At 38.8% G+C, this 21,169-nt stretch overlaps 2 protein-coding genes across 4 annotated transcripts in view; both read left to right on the forward strand.

The window, feature by feature from the left end:
* LOC131426046 (glutamate receptor ionotropic, kainate 2) overlaps positions 1–15,790 on the forward strand; it is a 43,381-nt gene extending 27,591 nt beyond the window's left edge. The window contains exons 3-10 of one of the 3 annotated variants that reach the window (XM_058588458.1): positions 7,745–8,770; positions 8,826–9,117; positions 9,177–9,453; positions 9,506–9,930; positions 9,988–10,103; positions 10,210–10,359; positions 10,770–10,919; positions 15,373–15,790. In XM_058588458.1, coding sequence (XP_058444441.1) covers positions 7,745–8,770; positions 8,826–9,117; positions 9,177–9,453; positions 9,506–9,930; positions 9,988–10,103; positions 10,210–10,359; positions 10,770–10,919; positions 15,373–15,606 — 2,670 coding nt within the window. In that variant the 3' untranslated portion in view covers positions 15,607–15,790. The remainder of the gene's footprint in view (positions 1–7,744; positions 8,771–8,825; positions 9,118–9,176; positions 9,454–9,505; positions 9,931–9,987; positions 10,104–10,209; positions 10,360–10,769; positions 10,920–15,372) is intronic. The other 2 variants (XM_058588460.1, XM_058588459.1) reach the window with 2 other exon arrangements.
* A 604-nt stretch (positions 15,791–16,394) lies between these two features.
* Positions 16,395–17,542, forward strand: LOC131426049 (deubiquitinase OTUD6B). The gene is made up of 2 exons (XM_058588465.1): positions 16,395–16,496; positions 16,554–17,542. Exon 2 carries the CDS (start codon positions 16,563–16,565, stop codon positions 17,472–17,474), a length of 912 nt encoding a protein of 303 aa, XP_058444448.1. The 5' UTR covers positions 16,395–16,496; positions 16,554–16,562; the 3' UTR covers positions 17,475–17,542.
* The last annotated feature ends 3,627 nt before the right edge of the window (positions 17,543–21,169 follow it).

The following is a 21,169-nucleotide window of genomic DNA, read 5'->3' on the forward strand; positions in this document are numbered from 1 at the left end:
TTCGAATCTCCCAGTAACCGGAGCAATAAAAAAGGCTGGATGACTCGAGAAATTTTCCAAGATTGAATGAAAAACTGTTTCATTCCCGAGTTAGAATAATTTTGCTTAAATCGCAACATCGGAATTGCTTTGATTGCATTCAATCAGTTTTAGTTCAAATTAAGTCATCAACGTTGAAAAATTGCTGGAAAAAACTACTTCCATCTTTTTTTAGCCTGGTAGACAAATCGATTATATTGAAAACGAAAGAATAATTTCTGAAATTAAGGATTTCGGTGAAAAGATGGGTGCTGAACATCTTTCTCGTGAGGAAATTGATGACATCATCGCTGATAAATTGATTACGGCAATGGTACTGTCTTTTTGGCTCTTTATTGTTAACTTGACATCCATCGCGTCGAAGCCATTCAGAATAAACTTCATCGGTTTGCTTTTCGTAGTTTCCCTTGCAGTGATCCCTGCAAACTTTTCGATTTTTGCTTCTTATCAGTTCACCAAAATATGTCTTTGGTCGTTTACGTAGCAGCTTTTGTTACAATCTCGAATTGGTTATCCGCACTTGTTACAAAAACTGAATTTATAGATTTACTGCCTGATGAAGAGTGTGACTATGAAATTTTCGCTCCATTGGGCTTTTACCTGTTCAATAAAAAAGGTTTAATTCAAATAAAAAATAAAATCGAACTATATGAGCAATTAGTTCAACAATTAGTTGACATTATATAATTGTATAAATAATCAAAACATTAAGTATGAAATTCTAGTTTTCACACTATCGAATTCCTCAGATTTCAGATGTCGATAGCTTATTCATCTTAATACTTTAGTAACTTACTTACTAAAAACAGTTCAAAATCTGTCTCTCCTTCATCAACTTATTCAAAAACTGATCGATAAGATCACTCTCATAAACAAGTATGGTATTCAGTTACAGAACATCACATTGTAGATACAATAAGAGCTGTTTCATCAATCGTTCAATAGGTATTGGAACCTTGGAACACCTTCTCGAAGAAACCATCTTAATAAGTCAAAATGATTTTGATTTGCAGAAATTTCGAACGTTGAATGGCACACAAGTGTCAGCCATGCGAGAAATTTCAATTACTGTTTACACAATTTGATCTGTTTTGACCTCCGGAACATTCTTTCCGAAAACGCCGACACCACCGAAAGTAAAATATTTGCGATATTTCATGTTCAAACTGTTTTTCTATTGTGAACATATGAATTATTTCATGCTCTTTTCAAAGCGCCCCTGGCGGTGCAGTTCTCAACATATTGTCGGTAAAACTACACTAAATTGTTGGTCTAAGTATCTACAACAAGTTTGCCGAAGATTGTATAGCTCTATCTGTCGACCGAAGCGAGATAATCGTGCACAGCCCCAATCAGTCGAAATCCCATATGCTCTGGGTCCCGTTTATCGCGGATTCGCTTTTCACGCCCCCGGTGTACCGCGTTATACGAGACCCCTCTGTACTCGAATCGGAAGCGGGAGGAATCGGGTACGGAAAGGGTTGTGAAGGTAGAACCATAAAGTAAATCATGCGTTGCCAGCAGAGTCGGACTGGAGAAAACCGAGCTAAGAAACTCGTTCAATTCCAAAATGAAGGAACCGAACCGAACCACAGCTTGACGTGTTTGTAAAACCAAAATACTCCCTTCAATTGTTGTGCTATGCGTTGTTGTGAAGGGCTAGTAACTTTTCCAATGGGTTACTTGGATCGTGAAATATGGTCCTGCACAAGAACGGCTCTGTCTGGCACAGGTGCGAGAGTAGATTTATTACTTTTAACATATTCATATTGTTGCTTAACTATCATTCAAATTTTGTCATAGCTTAAGATCATTACCATCCATATTAATATTTTACGGGTCATGAACCGTGAATTAAGTGTACATGAAATTCATCACTCTTGCGTGGCGTTTGTTTTACTGCAATATGCTTTGTCTTTGACGAATGGTCATTGAATGTAGTAGCGGTAGTTTGGTTTCTAAAGGCAATTGATAGATTCTCTTTGTTTACATTCTCTTTCGATCATATCTGCGTTGTTATACAAATGCTCGTTACATCTTTTAACTGGAGTTGGGGACGCATGGTCAATTGTTTTTTTTCTGGAAAAAATCAAATATCTTTATTTTTGTTTAGATTATAGAGGTTTAACCTGAATTATAGAGGTTTTAACCTCCTGACCGGGGCTGGGAATCGAACCCAGGCGGGTTGTGTGGAAGGAATCGACTGCATGAGTATTGTCGCTGCAGCACTAATCTGCAATTCGCTGGACAGTCCAGCGCAGCGACGTTGCCGAGCGACGTCAATTGAACTGCCATTTCCTATACATCAACTGATAGAATCATGTTACTTTATACATATTTTGTTGTCTTGTTTATGAACCACGTGCTTCAACATAAATGAATACATTGTCTTGCCTCCACTATCGAAGCACATAACGATGGAATATTACTTTCTGTATGCGCTTAAAATTGATAATGTATGTTTGGGAATCAATGGGTTTGACACTGAACGTTACAAGGGAGTGAATTTTCGTACAATTATGAATGATTAATATATCGCATGACATTCTACATACCATTGGGGCATAATGAACTTCGCTGGAGCAACATAATCAGGCGAGAGAGACGTCGCTTCCGATTTTTATCTGCATGCACAATACATCACGCTATATCCGTCCCCAACATGGAAAAATGTTCCATTCGACGAAGCGTTTCACTCGATGTTATCGTGAGATGGGAAGCGTTACGTTAAGTAAAAGAAGCTAGAAAGCGTTGCATCCGATAATTTTCTTAAAATAAGAGTTACAAATCATATAAGTTATTTTGTGGAAATTATGAATGTTATAAACCGTTATAAGGGTTAGATTCTGACGATAAACGAGTTACGATGCGTAACTTTTTTGTAAGTTATAGGCGTTACGAAGCGTTACAAGCGTTAATTTTTTGTAAGTTATAGGCATTACATGCGTTACTATTTTGTAAGTTATATGCGTTACGAAGCGTTACATGCGTTACTTTTTTTGTAAGTTATAGGCGTTACGAAACGTTACAAGAGTTACTTTTTTGTGAGTCATAGGCGTCATAGAGCGTTACAAAGAATTACTTTTTTGTAAGCTATAGACGTTATGAAACTACTTTTTCGTAGTTATAGGCGTAACGAAGCGTTACATGCGTTACTTTTTTGTAGGTTAGAGGCGTAACGAAGCGTTACATGCGTTACTTTTTTGTGAGTTATAGGCGTTACATGCGTTACTTTTTTATAAGTTGTAGGCGATACGAAGCGTTACTTTTTTGTGAGTCATAGGCATTACAAAGCGTTACATGCGTTACTTTTTTCGTAAGTTATGAGCGTTACAAAGCGTTACTTTTTGTAAGTCATAGGCGTTATGAAGCTACTTTTTCGTAGTTATAGGCGTTACGAAACGTTACTTTTTTGTAAGTCATAGACGTAATGACGCGTTACATGCGTTACTTTTTTGTACGTTAGAGGCGTTACGAAGCGTTCCATACGTTACTTTAAATAAGTTTTAGGCGTTACGAAGCATTACATCCGTCACTCTTTTGTAAGTTTTATGTGTTTCAAAGCATTATATGTGTTATCTTTTGTAAGTTATAGATGTTAAAAAGCATTACAAGAGAGTTGTCAAAATTATGAAACGATTAAAAATAATTCTACAACGCCACGGAATACACTGACCAAAATTAGCACGTTGACATATCCTATCGAAACGAAAACTTGTATCTAATTTTGAAGTAAAATGAGCATAAATATTTTTCAAGTGAATTAATTGTTCTATTCTATCCATGAAGAAATCATTAGTTCTTTTCTTGAGTATTCAGTAAATTGACATGTTATTTCTCATTAATCAACGGTTTCAATATTTTAAATGTTACCAACAGCCACGTATCCAGAGAGGGGATCGAGGGGCCCTAGCTCCTCCCGACATCAGAAACAGAAACGAAAAAAAAAATTGAGAAATATTGTGGATCTGTGGACCTGCAGATTACACCGTGAGCTAGAGGTGTTGTGAGTTACGTGATGATCAAAACTCCACTGCTGATAAAGAACGCAGCGGCAGATCCTACGAAGCAGAACAGAGCCAAACCTACATAAAATGGAGGATGAAACCGGAGTAAAATAAATGACAATAATAATAATAATACATAAAATTGTACTGAACGACCAGAAAGAGAAAGTGCGCGATTCTGCCTTAGTCGAGCAAGATTCTGCAATTGTGAAAGATATCCTGCCGCTGGATCTCGCACATACTTATTTAGGCCTAGAAAAACGAACGCAAGCCCACTTCGAGTACATGTTTGCCGGAATCCATAATTATACGTCGGAGAACAGACGTTTCGAACCGGCACGAAAGCCTCGAAGGGCATCTCAATGGGACAGAAAGATCACAATGTCGGTTTTCTGGAATCGGTATAGTAATCAGAAAAAAGTCAGCATTAGCGTGCATTAATAAGGCGATTGAAGACCGAAATCGCTGTGGAATGAGCTTACATGAAGCACAAGAGCATCGCTACCATAGTTAAAATCCACTGTATAGTCCAGATCTGACCCCCAGTGACTACTGGATGATTGCCGATCAAAAAAAAAAGTGTTCACCGGTAAAAATTTCAACTCAAATAAAGAGCAGCATCTGCTGAATGTGAGGCGAGATGATCCACAGCCTAAGATTTGATTTCGGTGTTCGGAGATTTTTTGGACGAAAACCTTCGGTAATCAATAGAAATAATCGATATTTCGGTACATAGATTTTATTTTACAATTAATCTGAATAGGCGCCGAGTACGGTAAAACCATGCCATCCGTATGGTAAAATTATCTTCCAAAAACCAAAGTTTCTTTTCCCCATTACACAATACAAGTAGGTTTAGAATGTTCCCTACACAAAAATCTCAGAATTGCGGAAGCAAATGATGCCCTCATGGTAATAACCAAATCATATATATAATAGGGCTGAAAAGTTACCACTTGTGGCTGAACACCCAATTTAAATCTTAATAATTTAATTTTAACTCATATTCCAATAAATAGTTATTAAAAATAATAAAAAAAAAAATAAAAAAATCTGCCAAAAACCGAACTTGTGTAAATACTGATTATTATTAAATCTTGCTGTCAAACAGTTATTAAAATTTTCAATGTCTTTCTATTAACCGAACGAAAAAAAATCTTGAAGATTTCATCGAATGGATTAAGGTACAGGTACACAAGTTTTTAGAACATTAGAGCTACTCAAAGCTTGTTTGTGATTTATGTTCGAAATCCAAAAATCCTTTCAAATTCAGAATTTTAACCACAAAAAAAATGAATAAAACATAATTGAACCTTTCGTTGGATCCATTTGATTTTCAGTTTACGGTAGTTGTTTGACAATCCAGCAAAAATGTTGTCACCGAACGATCGGTAATCAATTCAATTACCGAACTTACCGATTACCGAACGTTCAGCTGTTGAAAATTTGGTAAAAAATTGACGAATTCTGCGAAATTTTCCAAGTCTGTATATTTTGGTCCGAAGCTCATACCCGCTTGTGAGAAATTCTGACTGCCGGCAGAAGCCTGGCAAGATTCCGGCAGCTGTCAAAAGTTTGCAGGCGAAATTGCGTCATTCTCTCGCCACGTCACGTTTTTCAACATCGCTTTCTTTTTTCTTATCGACTTCTTTTGATATTCTTCAATCCTGCATGCACATCCAAACATAAAAGCTGGTCTTGAGACCAGGAAAATGAAATGAAAATACTGGTATATTGAGAGAGGAAGCTTTGCATGTCATGTTTGGTAGTGCTAAAGCTATGTAACACATGGATCAATAAGTCCCGAGACTAACAATGGAAACAACATTTTTTTTGTAAATTTTTTTTTATTCATCAACATAATCACCTTTTAGGGTGATACAATGGTTCCAACGTTTTTCCAATTTTTCAATACCATGTTTATAAAAAAAAATTATCTTTCGCTTCAAAATAAGCTTCAGTTTCAGCGATGACCTCATTCGAGCCAAATCTTTTTCCCTGGAGCATTTTTTTAAGACCAGCAAAGAGCCAGTAGTCACTGGGGGCTAAATCTGGCGAGTATAGGGTGTGGGGAAGCAGATCAAAGCAGATCAATTCGTTCAATTTCGCCATTGTTTTCATCGACTTGTGGGAGGGTGCATTTTGTTCCATCGAAAGCAATCGCGGCACCCACTTGGAAAAAACCTTTTTCATGCTCAGTTTTTCATGAAGGATAGTAAATACACTTCCATATGATATCTGTGTCATCTCAGCAATCTCACGGAGCTTCACTTTACGATCTTTCATTATAATTTTTGTCACTTCACTCACTCCAACCTCGATAACGATAACAACTTTACTCCAACCTCGATAACTCAGCTGTTTCTGGTCGGATCGACTTAAAATTTTGACCCGTTTCAAGCCAAGGTTAGTACTCTAGAAAGACGTGGTTACTGGTTTACTACGAGCGTCATCTCTGCTTTAGTCTCGGGACTTATTGATCCATGTGTTAACTGCCCTTCATTTTAACTTCTAATGAAAAAAAAATAAACCAAAGGCGCTTAAAATGAAGAATTGATTGAAAACGGTTCTGCCAGTCTTGTATCGCAAAAATCCACTAGAAACAGAACCGGTAATAACTACTAGGCAAAATTCTCTGCCGGAAACGGTTGCTGCATTGTTGCCAGAATCTTCTGATGACGCTGCCAGGCGTCTGGAGGGAAATCTGCCAGGCACAAGCAAGCGGGCCCCAGCTGCGTCTAAGATCTACTTCAATTATTTTGTCACGAAAACTGAGGAAGGATTGATTAATTAAACGAAGAAAGAACTCAAACACATGCCTAAACGCCACAATCCCTCCTTGTTCCTTCATAGCCATAGCTAGCTCTTCAGCGCTTACGATTCCATCCACACATCTGCACATCGTCACCTTGTTCTACAGGACTTTCACTTCGACCTCGTCATCTAGAACTAGCTGGGCTAGTGCTCCGAGTTCTGTTTCAACCACTTGCACTATTTCACCAGTTCTGGTGCGAAGGATGCTGCGAACCTCCTTGTCAAGGTCTGCTAACTTCGACTCGCTCCGTAAACTCCGTCGGCGTACTTCTCTTTGTCGGTCTTGACCAACAGGACTTCTCCTTTAATCCTAGCCCTTCTTTCGCATTCTATGGGAACATTCTTCTTTTCCTCCCCGGTGATCTTGAGCCAGGGTCGCTCCATATCGGGTTTGTCCTTGTCAGGCTTCCTCCCTATTCGGTTGACCCTTCTCACCAAGACCGAGTATTCCGCTTTGGATTGAGGCCTCTGCCACAATCCTTCTTTCTAACGTCAGCGACCAGACTCTTACGCCTTTTTTGTCGCTTATTTCTCTCGATTGTTAGGTGGAATACGTAATCGATCGTCTGACTCGAGCTATTTTGGCAGGAGAAAGACTTTGTTTGGGAGCACTTATCCGTCCTTTCGCCACCCTTCACCCGGGCTATTAATGCCTCTTGGTCCCTCTCAGCAACGTTCACGGCTTTCCGTAGCTTGAGCAAGAACAGCTTGAAGTCCTTACTGATGTTACTCTTTTCGATAGTAGAAGCGACGAGTAAGTCTGGAGTTTAACGTGATTCGCCCCTTTTTTAAGGAGTAGAATTTAAAAAATCACAGCTATTTACTTTATTTTACAAATTACCAAACTTGAAAAAATGACTGAAATTTTTTTTCATTCTCCTTAGTCCGGCGTGGCCGCCATCTTCGGTCCGATTTCGCCCCGTTCCGCCGTACATGTGCACAGTATCTGCGACGAGAAGGAAATGCCACACATTGAGACCCGCTGGAATGCCCACTCGCAGCTGCCAACGTTGAACATCCATCCACATCCGCACATCATGGCTCGTGTTTTCCTGGATCTGGTTGTGGCGTTCGAGTGGAAGGATTTCACCATCATCTACGAATCCGGACCGTGGCTGCCGGGGATATCCGATCTGCTGAAAATGTACGACCCAAAGGGCTATACCATTACCGTTCGTCAATTGGATCTGAAGCTGAATGGGAACTTTCGGCCGGTACTGAGACGTGTTAAGCAGTCCGATGACAACAACATTATCTTTGCATGCTCGATTCAGTCAATGCCGGAGGTGCTGAAGCAGGCCCAACAGGTTGGACTGTTGACCGACCACCATCAAATCATTATCACTTCGCTGGATTTGCACACCATCGACCTGGAACCGTACCAGTACAGTGGAACCAACATCACCGGAGTTCGAATGGTCGATCCCGATGAAGACAAAATCAGGCAGATCACCGATTTTCTGAATGCCTCGCAGATTTCCCGTACTCTCGAGTTAAACGAAGGTCTAAACCCGGCAACGATGCGCATCGAAACCGCTCTGATGTACGATGCGGTACTACTTTTTGCCGAAGCGCTTCGCTATCTGATCGGCACGGATCCTCCGCATCCATTGGAAGCGATTCCACTGAAATGTGAAGACGATGTCACCTGGAAAAGTGGATACAGCGTAATCAATTACATGAAAACATCCAACATTTATGGGCTAACGCGAGCACTAAAATTTGATCACGAAGGTCGCCGATCGGATTTCCTTCTGGACATTGTCGAACTGGGACCGGCTGGATTGGAGAAAGTTGCCGTGTGGAACTCCACGGAAGGTTTGAACTCCACCCGTAAAAAAGAGGGAGCTGCGTTGGCTTTTGACGATGCAACACTACAGAATCGAACGTTCCGAGTTCTGACTGCTCTAGTAGGTTTCGTGACATAATGTTATGACACTATTTTTATGTTGTTTTTCTTTGTAGTCTCCTCCATACGGAATGCTGAAGGACTCCCCGACTAGATTAACCGGAAACGATCGATTCGAAGGGTTCGGCATCGACTTGATTAACGAGTTATCCCTGCTGCTCGGTTTCAACTACACGTTCATACTGCAGGAAGACGGTGTTTACGGTTCGTTAAACCGCGACACTGGCAAGTGGAACGGTATGGTTCAGGAACTGCTGGAATGGCGAGCGGATTTGGCCATTACCGATCTAACCATCACCTCCGATCGGGAAAGTGCTGTCGATTTCACCATGCCCTTCATGAACCTTGGTGCGTTGATGGGGAAATATGTTCGGGACGAAGTTGTAATTGTTCACATTCAATTCCAGGAATCTCTATCCTGTACCGGAAGCCTACCAAAGAACCTCCATCGCTGTTCTCCTTCATGTCACCCTTTTCGAAGCAAGTTTGGTTGTATCTGGGAGGTGCGTACATGACAGTGTCTCTCTCGCTTTTCATCCTGGGGCGACTCTCGCCAAAGGAGTGGGACAATCCTTACCCGTGTATTGAGGAACCGGAGGAGCTGGAGAATCAATTCAGCTTCAGTAACTCGATGTGGTTCACGATAGGTGCTCTGCTACAGCAGGGATCCGAAATTGCTCCCAAGTTAGATAGGACAGAATTTTACGTGATCGGTTTTAAACGGATTATTTTTCAGAGCTTCCTCAACCCGCGCCGTAGCTTCCATCTGGTGGTTCTTTACGCTTATTATGGTTTCATCCTACACCGCCAATCTGGCTGCCTTTTTGACTGTGGAACAGATACATTCACCGATCAGCAGTGCCACGGATTTGGCTGCAGCCAGCGGCAAGATCAAATACGGAGCGAAACGAGACGGAAGTACGTTCAGCTTCTTCAAGGATGCCGAAGATGAAGTCTACCAAACGATGTACCAATACATGATACAAAATCCGGATCTTCTAACCTCTTCCAATCCGGAAGGATTGAATCGGGTCAAAACGGAGAACTACGCGTTTCTAATGGAATCCACTTCGATCGAGTATATCGTTGAGCGAGAGTGCGATGTTACCCAGATCGGAGATTTGCTTGATGACAAAGGATATGGAATTGCGATGAGGAAAAGTGAGTTTGACATTCGTCGTCGGATAGTATTGAAACTCAGTTTCATTTGTTTTTCAGACTCTCCGTACCGCAGTGCACTAAGTGAAGCGGTTCTGCGACTGCAGGAACAAGGTGTTTTGACATCTCTGAAACGAAAATGGTGGAAGGAGAAACGCGGTGGCGGTGCTTGTGCGGTAAGTAATACACTATTTCGCGTAAAACTTCTCGTTTCTTTCAAATCTAGTTCAATTTTGATTGTTGAAAATAATTCTCTGTCAAACACTTACCGCACTGCTCCAGAACGCAATGGAAGAAGGTGGAGCTCTTGCTCTGGAAGTTGCCAACGTAGGAGGCGTATTCGTGCTGCTGATCGTAGGCTGCGTGATCGCAGTCTTTATTAGCTTTTGCGAGATGTTGTGCGATGTTCACAGCCGCTCGCGTGAACTGAAGGTTCGAATTGTGATATCTACTTCCCCGTTACGGCTTAGAGTTTGATTCCCGGTGCAATAGAATAGCTGCATCCTCCGTCCACCGTAGAAGAGACAGATCACACCATGCCCCTTACTATGCCGCTTCTACTGACGCTACTGCACCAATTCCCGTGCATTTAGTTATTTTGCCCCATCATATGAACCTAGTTCGGTGTTTCAAGTTTTATTGTTTTGGAATGGGTTTCAGTAGTCTTAGACGAACAATAATAACTCGGAAATTTGTCCCCCTTTCAGAACGTAGCGTAGTTTTCAAAGCATCTTTCCCCGGTAGCACCAGACAATGGTTAATATTAGTAGTGATCCACTGAGCACATCCACCTAGCAGCACTAACCTCCTAACGCTAACCCGATCCGTCCCCTTTTTTGCAGCAAAGTTCGGCCGACGACGGTGCCGAAGAACTCGGCATGGACAACGTGGGCGGTGTGTTCTTCGTACTGTGCGTCGGCTGCTCAACGGCCATGGTGATTGGCTGTTGTGATTTACTCTGCGACGTTCTGCACCGAGCCCGCCGGCATAAGGTAAATGTTTCCAGGGCTCCAGCACTTTCTTTACCTACCCGCTTGTATGGAACTCTAACTGCCGAATTAAATGCCACTAACATCAACAATTTTGTATGTCATTTTAACAACTTTCGATCCCAACTCTGAGAATCCGACTGGAATGACGGGATTCTGGTTGCATAAACGGTAAGTAACGGTTTGATGTAGCAAAATTTTTATTTAAATGTGTAAACTGAAAGTCGTTCTAGCAAAGATAAACTCAAGATGATATTTCATGTACCAAATAGGACCCCTCGATAAACTCGTCATCCTCTCAGCAGGCGGTTCTATTTTGTTGATCGTTGAACGTCCAATCAATCGTTCAACGAGAGGCCAACACGGGACCTTCGTTTGCCGATTTTGAAACAGACCGTTGAACCGAATGCCATTTTTTTCGTTCAACAAACCCGGCAGACAGAGGTCCATTGTTGAGCCATTTTTAACATGAGCAGTTGGAGCCCCGTTGGACTAGTTTTACTGCAGAATTTCTGAAGTTTTTTTCCACTTATTTGTTTAAACTAACAATACATACCTGCACAATACTTCTACTTCACGTAGAATAACTATATCTATATGAAGGTAACACCTAATTTTCACACTATTTTTGCAAGAGAAAAAACAACAACGAACCGTTCCAGCAAATTGAACGAATATTTCGTGCAATATGTCGTTCAACAAGCGCTCAAAGACCAACAAAATTGAACGGTCTGCTGAGAGGGTTTTGGCACAGACCCGAGTATATTTATATAGAAAAATAACCCTCCCCGAAAACATGGTTATTTTTGACAGATCGATGGTCATTTTCCGACACTGAAAAAAAGCTTGCAAAGAAAATTCTAATATAAATTCTTAAGTTAAAATTATTTCCATTGCAAAACAAACCCAAAATAACTTTCCATCCGTCAAACTTTGAAATGGGCCGCAGTTTTAGTTAAATTTAACTACTCGACACAAAATAACCGCTCAAGTTTCAAACTATCGTAATGAAAGGGAGTAATTTGCTAGGCTTACTTGTTCAGGCTGTGAACCAAACATTGGCGGTTCGTTTGTATGGGACTTAGGGGTATTATTATTTGTATTTGACATAACCTCACAAAATGATCAGAATGAACATTTTTTTGACAACCTCCGGTGGTTTGTTTACAGTTAAAAAGTTCATCAGAGGTTCATCGTTTGAATTTCAAAATTGCAAGTCGCCTCACACTAAACAGATTTATACAAATATCGCTCTTTGATGCTGGAAACGCATTTTTAGTTCTTTTCATTGTGGAACACGTTTTTAACAGGCACTTTTTCGTCAGTTTTCAATTTTTAATTTGATTCTCGTCGTCGTTTTTCAATTTTCAATTTGATTAGTCGTAAAACAAAACAAACCACCGGCAGCTGTCAAAGATGAACTTGATTTATCGGCAGTTCATTTGTGTCGTAATCGTGTAAAACCTAATGCAATTTTGCCGTCGTTTTCCAATGTTCATCGACGCTCATTAGGTTTTGCACGAACATGACATAACCTCACAAAATGAACAGAAAGAACGTTTTTTTGACAGTCGACGTATATTTGTTTACAGTTTAAAAGTTCATCAGAGGTTCATCATTCGAATTTAAAAAATGCAAGTCGCCTCACACTAAACAGATTTATGCAAATATCGCTCCTTGATGCTGGAAATACATACAGGGCAATCATTTTAGTTCTTTTCACTGTGTAACACGTTTTTAACAGGCACTTTTTCGTCATTTTTCAGTTTTTAATTTACAGTCGCAAAACAAAACAAATACACGGCCACTGTCAAAAATGAATTTGATTCATCGACAGTTCATTTGTGTCGTAATCATGCGAAACCTAATTGACGATGGGTCAATTGGCTTTCAAAGCAAAACTCAGCGCCTTCAATGTTTTACTTTATGATCCAAGAAAACGATGATAGCAAATTATCACATAAAACAATATAAGAATCGCGTATCAATTGCAGAAATAATTACAAACAATGCAATATTTCCTTGAATAATCTTTCGGTGTAATGCATTCGTAAAACTTTTTTCTTGATAAATAAACCTCCAACTTCTTTAATACTGAACTATAATTAGATATTGATGCAAAGCGAGGTTATGTAATCAACTTTCGTAATCAAAATTAAATGTTTAAACAACGACTGCGTATAAAAAACGACCAGACCTAATATCTCAGTAGAGCGGCAACATGAAAAGTCAACATCATCAATTTGTAGACCATTCCGAATGCGATAAAATAAGATTCATTCTCAAGCGAAACATTGAAATAAATTGATTAAATCTCTAATTAAAAGAAATCAATATTGTTCCCATATTCTAAAAGAATAAACTTCGATCATTCGAATTTCTACCGACATTAAATGAAAATTTACCGGAGAATAAACATTCCTATGTATTTTGACAGCTTCATTTGAAAACATCATCGTTTGGACTACAGCGCAATCTACTTGTCGAACTGTCATTAGAAGGCCAATTCTCGGTTGATTTTTCAAAAGACCGTACACCCTCATTCAACATAACTCAAAATTGAGTGACACACCACTGAAATCCATGAAAAGTGCACGTACTCTAAACTTGATTTACCACCTATCTACTCATTTTTGAGTTAAGAGACGAATCTTTCGAAATTTGAATATTTTTTACTCAAAATATGGAAAAAATATTTTTTTTTCAAAATTTGAGTGAGTTTTACTCAAAACTTGAGTTCCTTGCACTCAAAATTAAAACATTATTGTTCGTAAATGTTTATATACAAAGTCATTCTTCTTTCTTTTGAATGGAAAAACCAGAAAAGTGATTCAAACCCGTTTTCTTTTGACCGGTTTGGAGTCAAAATTGAACGATGTTAATATCCTTAAGGTTTCTAGTATAATTCAAACCACAAAATTTCTATTGAAAACATCTATGATTGATGATTTCTGGTTTAAAAAACCAGATCTAGAAACGGCAATAAAAACCGACGTATTCTTGCAATTCGGTAAGAGTATTCCAATAAAGAATACGCACTGAACTGCTAGAAGTATTTTTTTTCACTCAAATGTTTGAAGTCTTTACGCTTACTCTATTATATGAATAAATGCGTGAGAACTCATAGCCCGAGCAAATTTTACTGAATTCCACACTCAAATTTTGTCATATTGTTCCAGTTTATGAATTTGAGTGATCGCAACTCAAACCATGAGTTATGTTGAAAGAGCGTGTAAGAGCAAGTGACAGTTTCTCTTTGTTTATTTTCTCTTCTATCAATTACCAAGAGGTTTCCACGTTTATTACTCAACTCTTTGCATAAAATAATACCCGAAACCTTCGACTTTCAAACAGAATCACATCACAATAATTGAAAGAAAAGGTAAACAAAACGAAACTATCACTTGCTCTTACGGCCTTCTGAAAAATCAACCGAGAATTGTTGCTATGGAATTTGACCGCCGTTTTCCAATGTTTATTGTCACACTGCCGCGAAACTGAAACATCAGCAAATTAAAAATGAAACCAAGCAATGGAGGATTCTTCCGAAAATTTTCATATTGGCAGCAGTGATTTGCAATGATTTTTTCGTTTATTCAATAGTACTAATCGATATCAGCAATAAAAGTAAACTCGGAGTAGAAGAAAATTGATTTCAAAGTGATTACAACTGCTTTTTAGTGTAAACTACGAATAAACATGGAATATCTTCAGAAATGTGTGAATTTGAGTGAGGTTAGGTTTATGCGAACCAACATTTTTTTAAACAGTAACTAGTGTAATGTTGATTTCTCGAGTACTAGAATGTATAGCGATCGAGTACCATTTATTTTGAATACTTTATTTGTTATTTCCGGGCATTTGAAAAATGGTATCAAACCAAGTTTAATGCTCTATTCTAAATAAACGTTAGTTTTCGCACAATAAACTAAGACCAACATTATCACCTCAGAGTAAAAACTTTTTCTTCCACTACTTCTAAGACTTTTAAAATTAATTTTCCCGTTTTTATAAGAAATCGTTAAAAAGGTGAAGTAATTAAAAACTTTCCTGTCGATTTGACCACTTGCTGAAAGTATCATCTCTAAACAAGCAGCGCCTCTACATTTGAGTGCAGCGTCATTGTGCCAATCTTTGGTTCAAAATGGTAACAACGATTGATTATCCAAATTGACAGTGTCAGTTGTCAATCCTGATTAGAACCTGAACCGAATGCTAGAAAATGTTTCTTTCTTGTGTTTTTGGATATTTCGTTTCTCAAATTATTCATATTTTCTCTGATTCAGAAGCACCGCTAACACACGATTGGCTACACGGAACCAGAAAAGTACAGAAATATTAATTACCTAGACTATGAACTAACACTTTTTGAATTTTACATTAATAGTTTCTCTTATCAAAACCTCATACTCCCATGTAATTTCTTCAAGTGTGCTTCTGTTTTCTCATACGGTAGGTTTCCTTCCGGGAAGAACTGATCGCCGAACTGCGCTTCGTAGCTAAGTGTTCCGGCAACACGAAACCGGTACGCCATCGGAAGAGCTCGTCCGGTTCGAGAAACTCGCTCGAATCCGGACTGACCGAGCATTCCACCAGTCCAAAGCTAGAGGTCAGCGAACACCCGAACGGGAAATCTTCCCTCAACGCCAAAGCCAATGGACGGAAGGTGGCATCATCACTGGATGACTGAAACTGATACGAATTAACACAAGAATTTATTTGATATTATCAGCGATAAGGAATTCTAGTTGAAATCGTTGTTGATTTATTTTTTGCATTTTCCAACCAATAACGCTTATCTTCACATAACAGTGTTTGTAGCTCACGCGAAAAGTCCCACGTAGAAGACTAGAGTCACTTACTTCTCAGCGAAACATTCTGTTTTGTTTTTTAATAGAACAAGAAAGAAAAACCATTTCAAAGCAAGCTAATACTGAGTTTTGTCAGTTCTTTTGGTGTTTCAGCAAGAATTCCATAGAGGACAATAAGAAAAAGGTGGAAAAGAATAAGTATATTCGATTCTCCTGTGAAATTTTCAAGTATCGGTTACAACATTAAATGCTCAAAATTCCCTTTAAAAGAAAATCTTGGTCGTTTTCACAAAAACAAAACGATATGCTCAAACACCACAGATTCCAAAAAGGCAGATATTTTTTGCTAAGTGTATACACCAACTGCCCTCACAATGCATTCAACTCACTGGGCATTTTTCTATTCTCACGCCCGAAGAAATGTCAAAAATGAGTCAGGGATGCCAGACTTTAGTGAATAAATTACCGATGAAACGGACTTGCAAAAAAAAGTGTTTATTTGCCGAAAATTGAAATTAAACAGATTAAAATTGCTTCTGTTCTTTCTTAGAACTTTACTACAATTTTCTCTTTTGCCTACTATTATCATAATTTAAAAAAAATATTCGAAAAGTTTGAAATTTTCGAACGCGTTTTACAATATGAATAACTTTATCAGCATTCCCGGCATTCCTGCTCAACAGCCTCGAAAAAAAACAACAACAAATCTCACCATAATTTCAGGCAATAAAATCGAATCTACCTACATATCAAACTGACTGAATTGCAGGTATTTAATCTTTTATTTAGCACTAACAAGACACCAATTGCTTCCCTTGTCCATCAGTCAGTCAATATGAGCGAAGAACAGTCATCCAATGCCACCGTTGAAGATGAGGAAACCTTACTTGCACGCCATCGCAAAGAGAAAAAAGAACTGGTGGCCAAAGTGCAATCCCTTAAAAAAGCCAAAGTGGACAAAAAGCGGAAAAAAGAAATACAAGAGGAAATTGTCTGTATGGAAGCAGAATTAGAGGCCAGACATGCCGACGAATTGAATCAGTTGAATGCGTTGAAAATTAGTGAAATATCAGTCGCTACTCCGAAAACGGAATCCGCCGAATCGCAGGTCGAAGATAAACAACCGAAATTATCAAAGGCCCAGCGGAGGCGGGAAAAGAAATCACAGGAAGGTAAAGATCGGGAGGCCCAGATTAAAGCAGAGGAAGCATTACATAGAGACTCTCCCCGCATTCTGGAGGATAGGAAAATCGTTGAACTACTCGCAAAGCGGGGTCTCGCTCCTTTCCCGGTACCGGCCGACGGTGATTGTTTGTACAACGCCGTCAAACATCAACTTTCTCAGATAGGTGTGCACGATTACGAAACGGCCGATTTGCGACAGCTGGCGGCCGACTACATCGAAACGAACCAGGACAATTTGATACATTACATGACCAACCCGGAAACGGAAAACATTCTGAGTGTGGACGAGTTCCGGAAATACTGTTTCCAAATTCGTAACACCAAAGTGTGGGGTGGCGAAATCGAAGTTAAAGCTCTGTCCAGCAGCCTAAAGTGTCCCATCGAAATAATACAGGCCAGTGGTACCTCGCCGGTTCACGGCGAGGATGGAGATCCCGAGCGAAAATTGGTGCTCACCTATCACCGGCACATGTACCGTCTAGGAGAGCACTACAATTCCACGGTTACGATTCGAGCGAACGATGATAAGGATGAGGGTGAAAATGAGCAGAGTGACGATTAAACTGCCACTATTATTTAGGTAATTGTATAATGAATATACTGCAATATAGGTTGCCAATGTACACTAAATCTGGACTTTTATTTCGTTGTTCATGGTGTGTACCTTTAATTTCGACGATTTTCAGTTAAACTGTTTTTTTTTTGTTATAATTCAATTACCGACAGTCTGTTTGCTGGTGAGAGATGTGTGTTTAGGGTAATCCTGCCTATAGCAGCTCAGTTCCTTCTATTTAAACAATCACGACCAGAGTTGCCAGGTTATTTTTCCAAAAATCTGTCAAAACTCAAAAATTTATCTGAATTTGTCTGGGTCTCCTATGTACAAGAAAATTTTTGCCGGGCTTCACTTTCAGTGAGCAAAAAAATAAAAAAAAGGTCTTCCCATTTAACGTATAGAGACCAAAAACCGAAAAGATCTAGCGAAATCTGACAATATCTAGGAAAATTTGGAAAATCTGGCAAAAGATGTGGTTAGTTTGAGTGTCTGGCGAAGCGAGAAAAATCTGGCATTTGCCAGACAAATCTGGCAACGCTGATCATGACATAAATTCTTCATCAACGGTCGTCAAATTGACAATTTGAAACAGAACTAATTTTACCTGATGCGCCATCTAAGTTTCAAACACATCGTCAGATCGCGAATAAAAAGCTCGTTTTTTGCACTGGATTCTTGCACTCAAATAAAAATTCACGTTCGATTCACTTGAACAATCACGTAAAATGGTTTCAAATGTCAAATTGAATATTTTACGTGACGAAAATGAATGTTATACGAACATCCCCTAAAATGAATAGAGTCATCACATAAGGTTTACGTGAATTGACCAAACGTCAAACAATCTACGTGAATTTCCAGTGTGAAAAACTCGATTTTGAAAATGGCGAGCAGTGACCCTCGAAGTGTAAGTAGTGTAAATATTTGCGAGAAAAGTTATTTAATTACAATTTTTTACTCCATCGACCGGACCATTCCAGTATGAAAGTTTCCATGTGTTCAACTGGACCGAGTGCCTGCGTGAGTCGGGAAGTTTGCCCGCTCCTGCCGAATGCTTCAAACAGGCCGTCGGTATGAAGCTAGAGACACTGGAACCATGTAATGCGACTTCAACCTGCATCGATAGTGTTGTGGGAGTTCTTGGATCTCGACTTCGGCTTCGGTTGGATGGCAGTGACAACAAAAACGATTTCGGGAGGCTTGTCGATTTGAGATACCACGACGTTATTAGTTGCTTTTTAAGCCATTGGAATTATATGACAATTTTCTGAAATAAATGTTCTATATTTCATGGCTTTTTTTCATTTCACAGATTTATATAAAAATCTGAAATCTCCCTTTTGACTTCAACCAATATATAAAATAGTAATTTTCTGGAATCTAAATTTGATATGAACTGATAGATAAATGTGATATGAACAGTACATTACATTTTACCTATGAAACACGTAACTTTTACTGGATTATGCATTAAGCAGCTTTTAAATGCCAGTCCATTAAAACCTACGTGAAAAGTAGGGTGGAAAATATTCACATAACTTTTCACGTAACTATAATATGATTATTATTTTGAGTGTGAAATAAAAATTTGAAAAACTAGCAAATATTTTAAATCTTCTAGTGAAATTTGGATATTATCATCGTTGATTAGTTTAATGCTTGCCGCTTGAAGAGTACAGCAATCGCCGAAGCTGTAGAAAAAATAATCCCAAAAGCTAGGAAAATCTCCAACTTACGCATTAGGAAACTTTCTCAGATTTCGGTAATTTTTTACCGAATTTTCAACAGCTGATCGTTCGGTAATCAATTCGGTATTTGAATTGGTTACTGATCGTTAGATAATGAAAATTTTGTTGAGCTTTCAAACAACTACCGAACAGTTCTTCTGAACCAAATGAAATCAGCTAATGAATGAACCAATTTGAACGATACGTAAATTTTATCCAACTTACAGTCATCTGTCAAAGAACTACTGAATATAGGAAAATTCTATATAAAAACTACTGAACATTTACTGGTCTGTGAACTTTAACATTTCAGTTCTTTTGCCAAACTTTGTAAAAGTTTTACAATTTTTCATTAAATTGAATAAGAAGAAAATGCAGTAACCATTAATGCATATTTCGTAGAAATTCATATCGGTCAAATAACACCTCTTTCGGAAGTGAAGAAGTGAAAATTTCAAAGTTCATCGAGAAATTGATGATGGTATGTCTTTGGGTGAATTCTCAATGCTTCATCGAGCTTTTCATTTCTGCACTCTAATATAAATACTGGAATTGGAACGATGACACGTGAAAGATATACGATCATAACATTTGTATGAATTATTTCTCATTAAATTACTGAAAGATAATAGGTTTTGATCTTTCAATGGGTCGACTCATTTAATTTCACAGATTTTCAACTAAATTTACCAAAGCAATAGTATTTCTGCGCAGATTATGACGTTTACATTTTTCAGGATCTTACATTTGTAAATTTCACCGAAGGTCGGTAGAATTATGACAGATCGAAGCTCAGTGCCACCCTACCGATCATTCACGCTCGTTCAATGTTACTCTAAAGTCAATACAATTTCACTCACTTTCGTTAAAATAGGAACTACTCTATAGTGAATAAAGTTTGGTTACTCGCTTTTGAGTAAATATGGTATTTGTCAATTTCTCAGTGCTATAAATTAGAAAATTAGCTCGAGTGAGTAAATATTACTCAATATCATTCGAATTGAATAAGGAATTCTTTGCTTTAAACAAATACTGACTCACTTCCATCCAACGAATGAAGGGAGCCACTACCTGTTCAATGGAAAGGATCCGTCTGCCTTCCTACGATGCCCACGTACTGGCATTTTGTACAGCATTCGTAGAAATGCTCTGATGTATTCTTATATAGAAAAATTATTAAAATACTTACTATATGACAGAACACTTTCTTACCGTCTTCAACCTGCGCGAATTGCTTTGAGGTGTATAGTAAGCATTTCGATAATGTGCCCTTATAATATGGTTCCACCTCCGACAAAGGGAAAAGTTCAGTGAACCTAAATTTTCACACAACGTTTTCAAAACACTGTGAGTAAAACTTGTTGTCAATTTAAAAACTGAGTAGAAGTTACAATATTAAGGACTATTCACACATATCCGATCCGGTTCAGTGCCGGCACGACACCGTGCACGGATACTGATATTATTTCATTCGTTTTCTATACGCGCATTTACACCTATCCGGCACCGTGCCGTTTCAGTGCAGCTCGCCGTCAGTGTAGTGTCCGTCCGGCAAACTCAAATTCGTCGTCACCGATATTTTTTATTTTCACTGAAGTCGGTATGTTATTACATTGGCTGTGCCGGAACGGAAACAGTACGGAAACGGAACGGAAGGGCTCCGATAAAAAAGAACACTGACGGCGCACTGAAGGCACTTTCACTGAACCGTCACGGAACTGAAATGTGTGAATAGTCCTTTACTGACTTTTTGAGATTTGAATTAAATAAGCAAAAGTGAGTACGAATTACTCACTTGAGAGTAACTTTGAATGAGCGTGTTCAGCAATTTTTACTGAAATGATTACTGAATTCACAGCTGTAATTAATTTTACGGATAGCCGTCGACATTCGTGAAATTAATTTGGGGTGCACATCCACGAAAAAGAACGAATCTCGATGAACCTTAGAAATGGTTTCAACTGCAAATGACAG

Source organism: Malaya genurostris, chromosome 1 (genome assembly GCF_030247185.1).
Source record: "Malaya genurostris strain Urasoe2022 chromosome 1, Malgen_1.1, whole genome shotgun sequence".
Classification (NCBI taxonomy): Eukaryota; Metazoa; Arthropoda; class Insecta; order Diptera; family Culicidae; genus Malaya; species Malaya genurostris.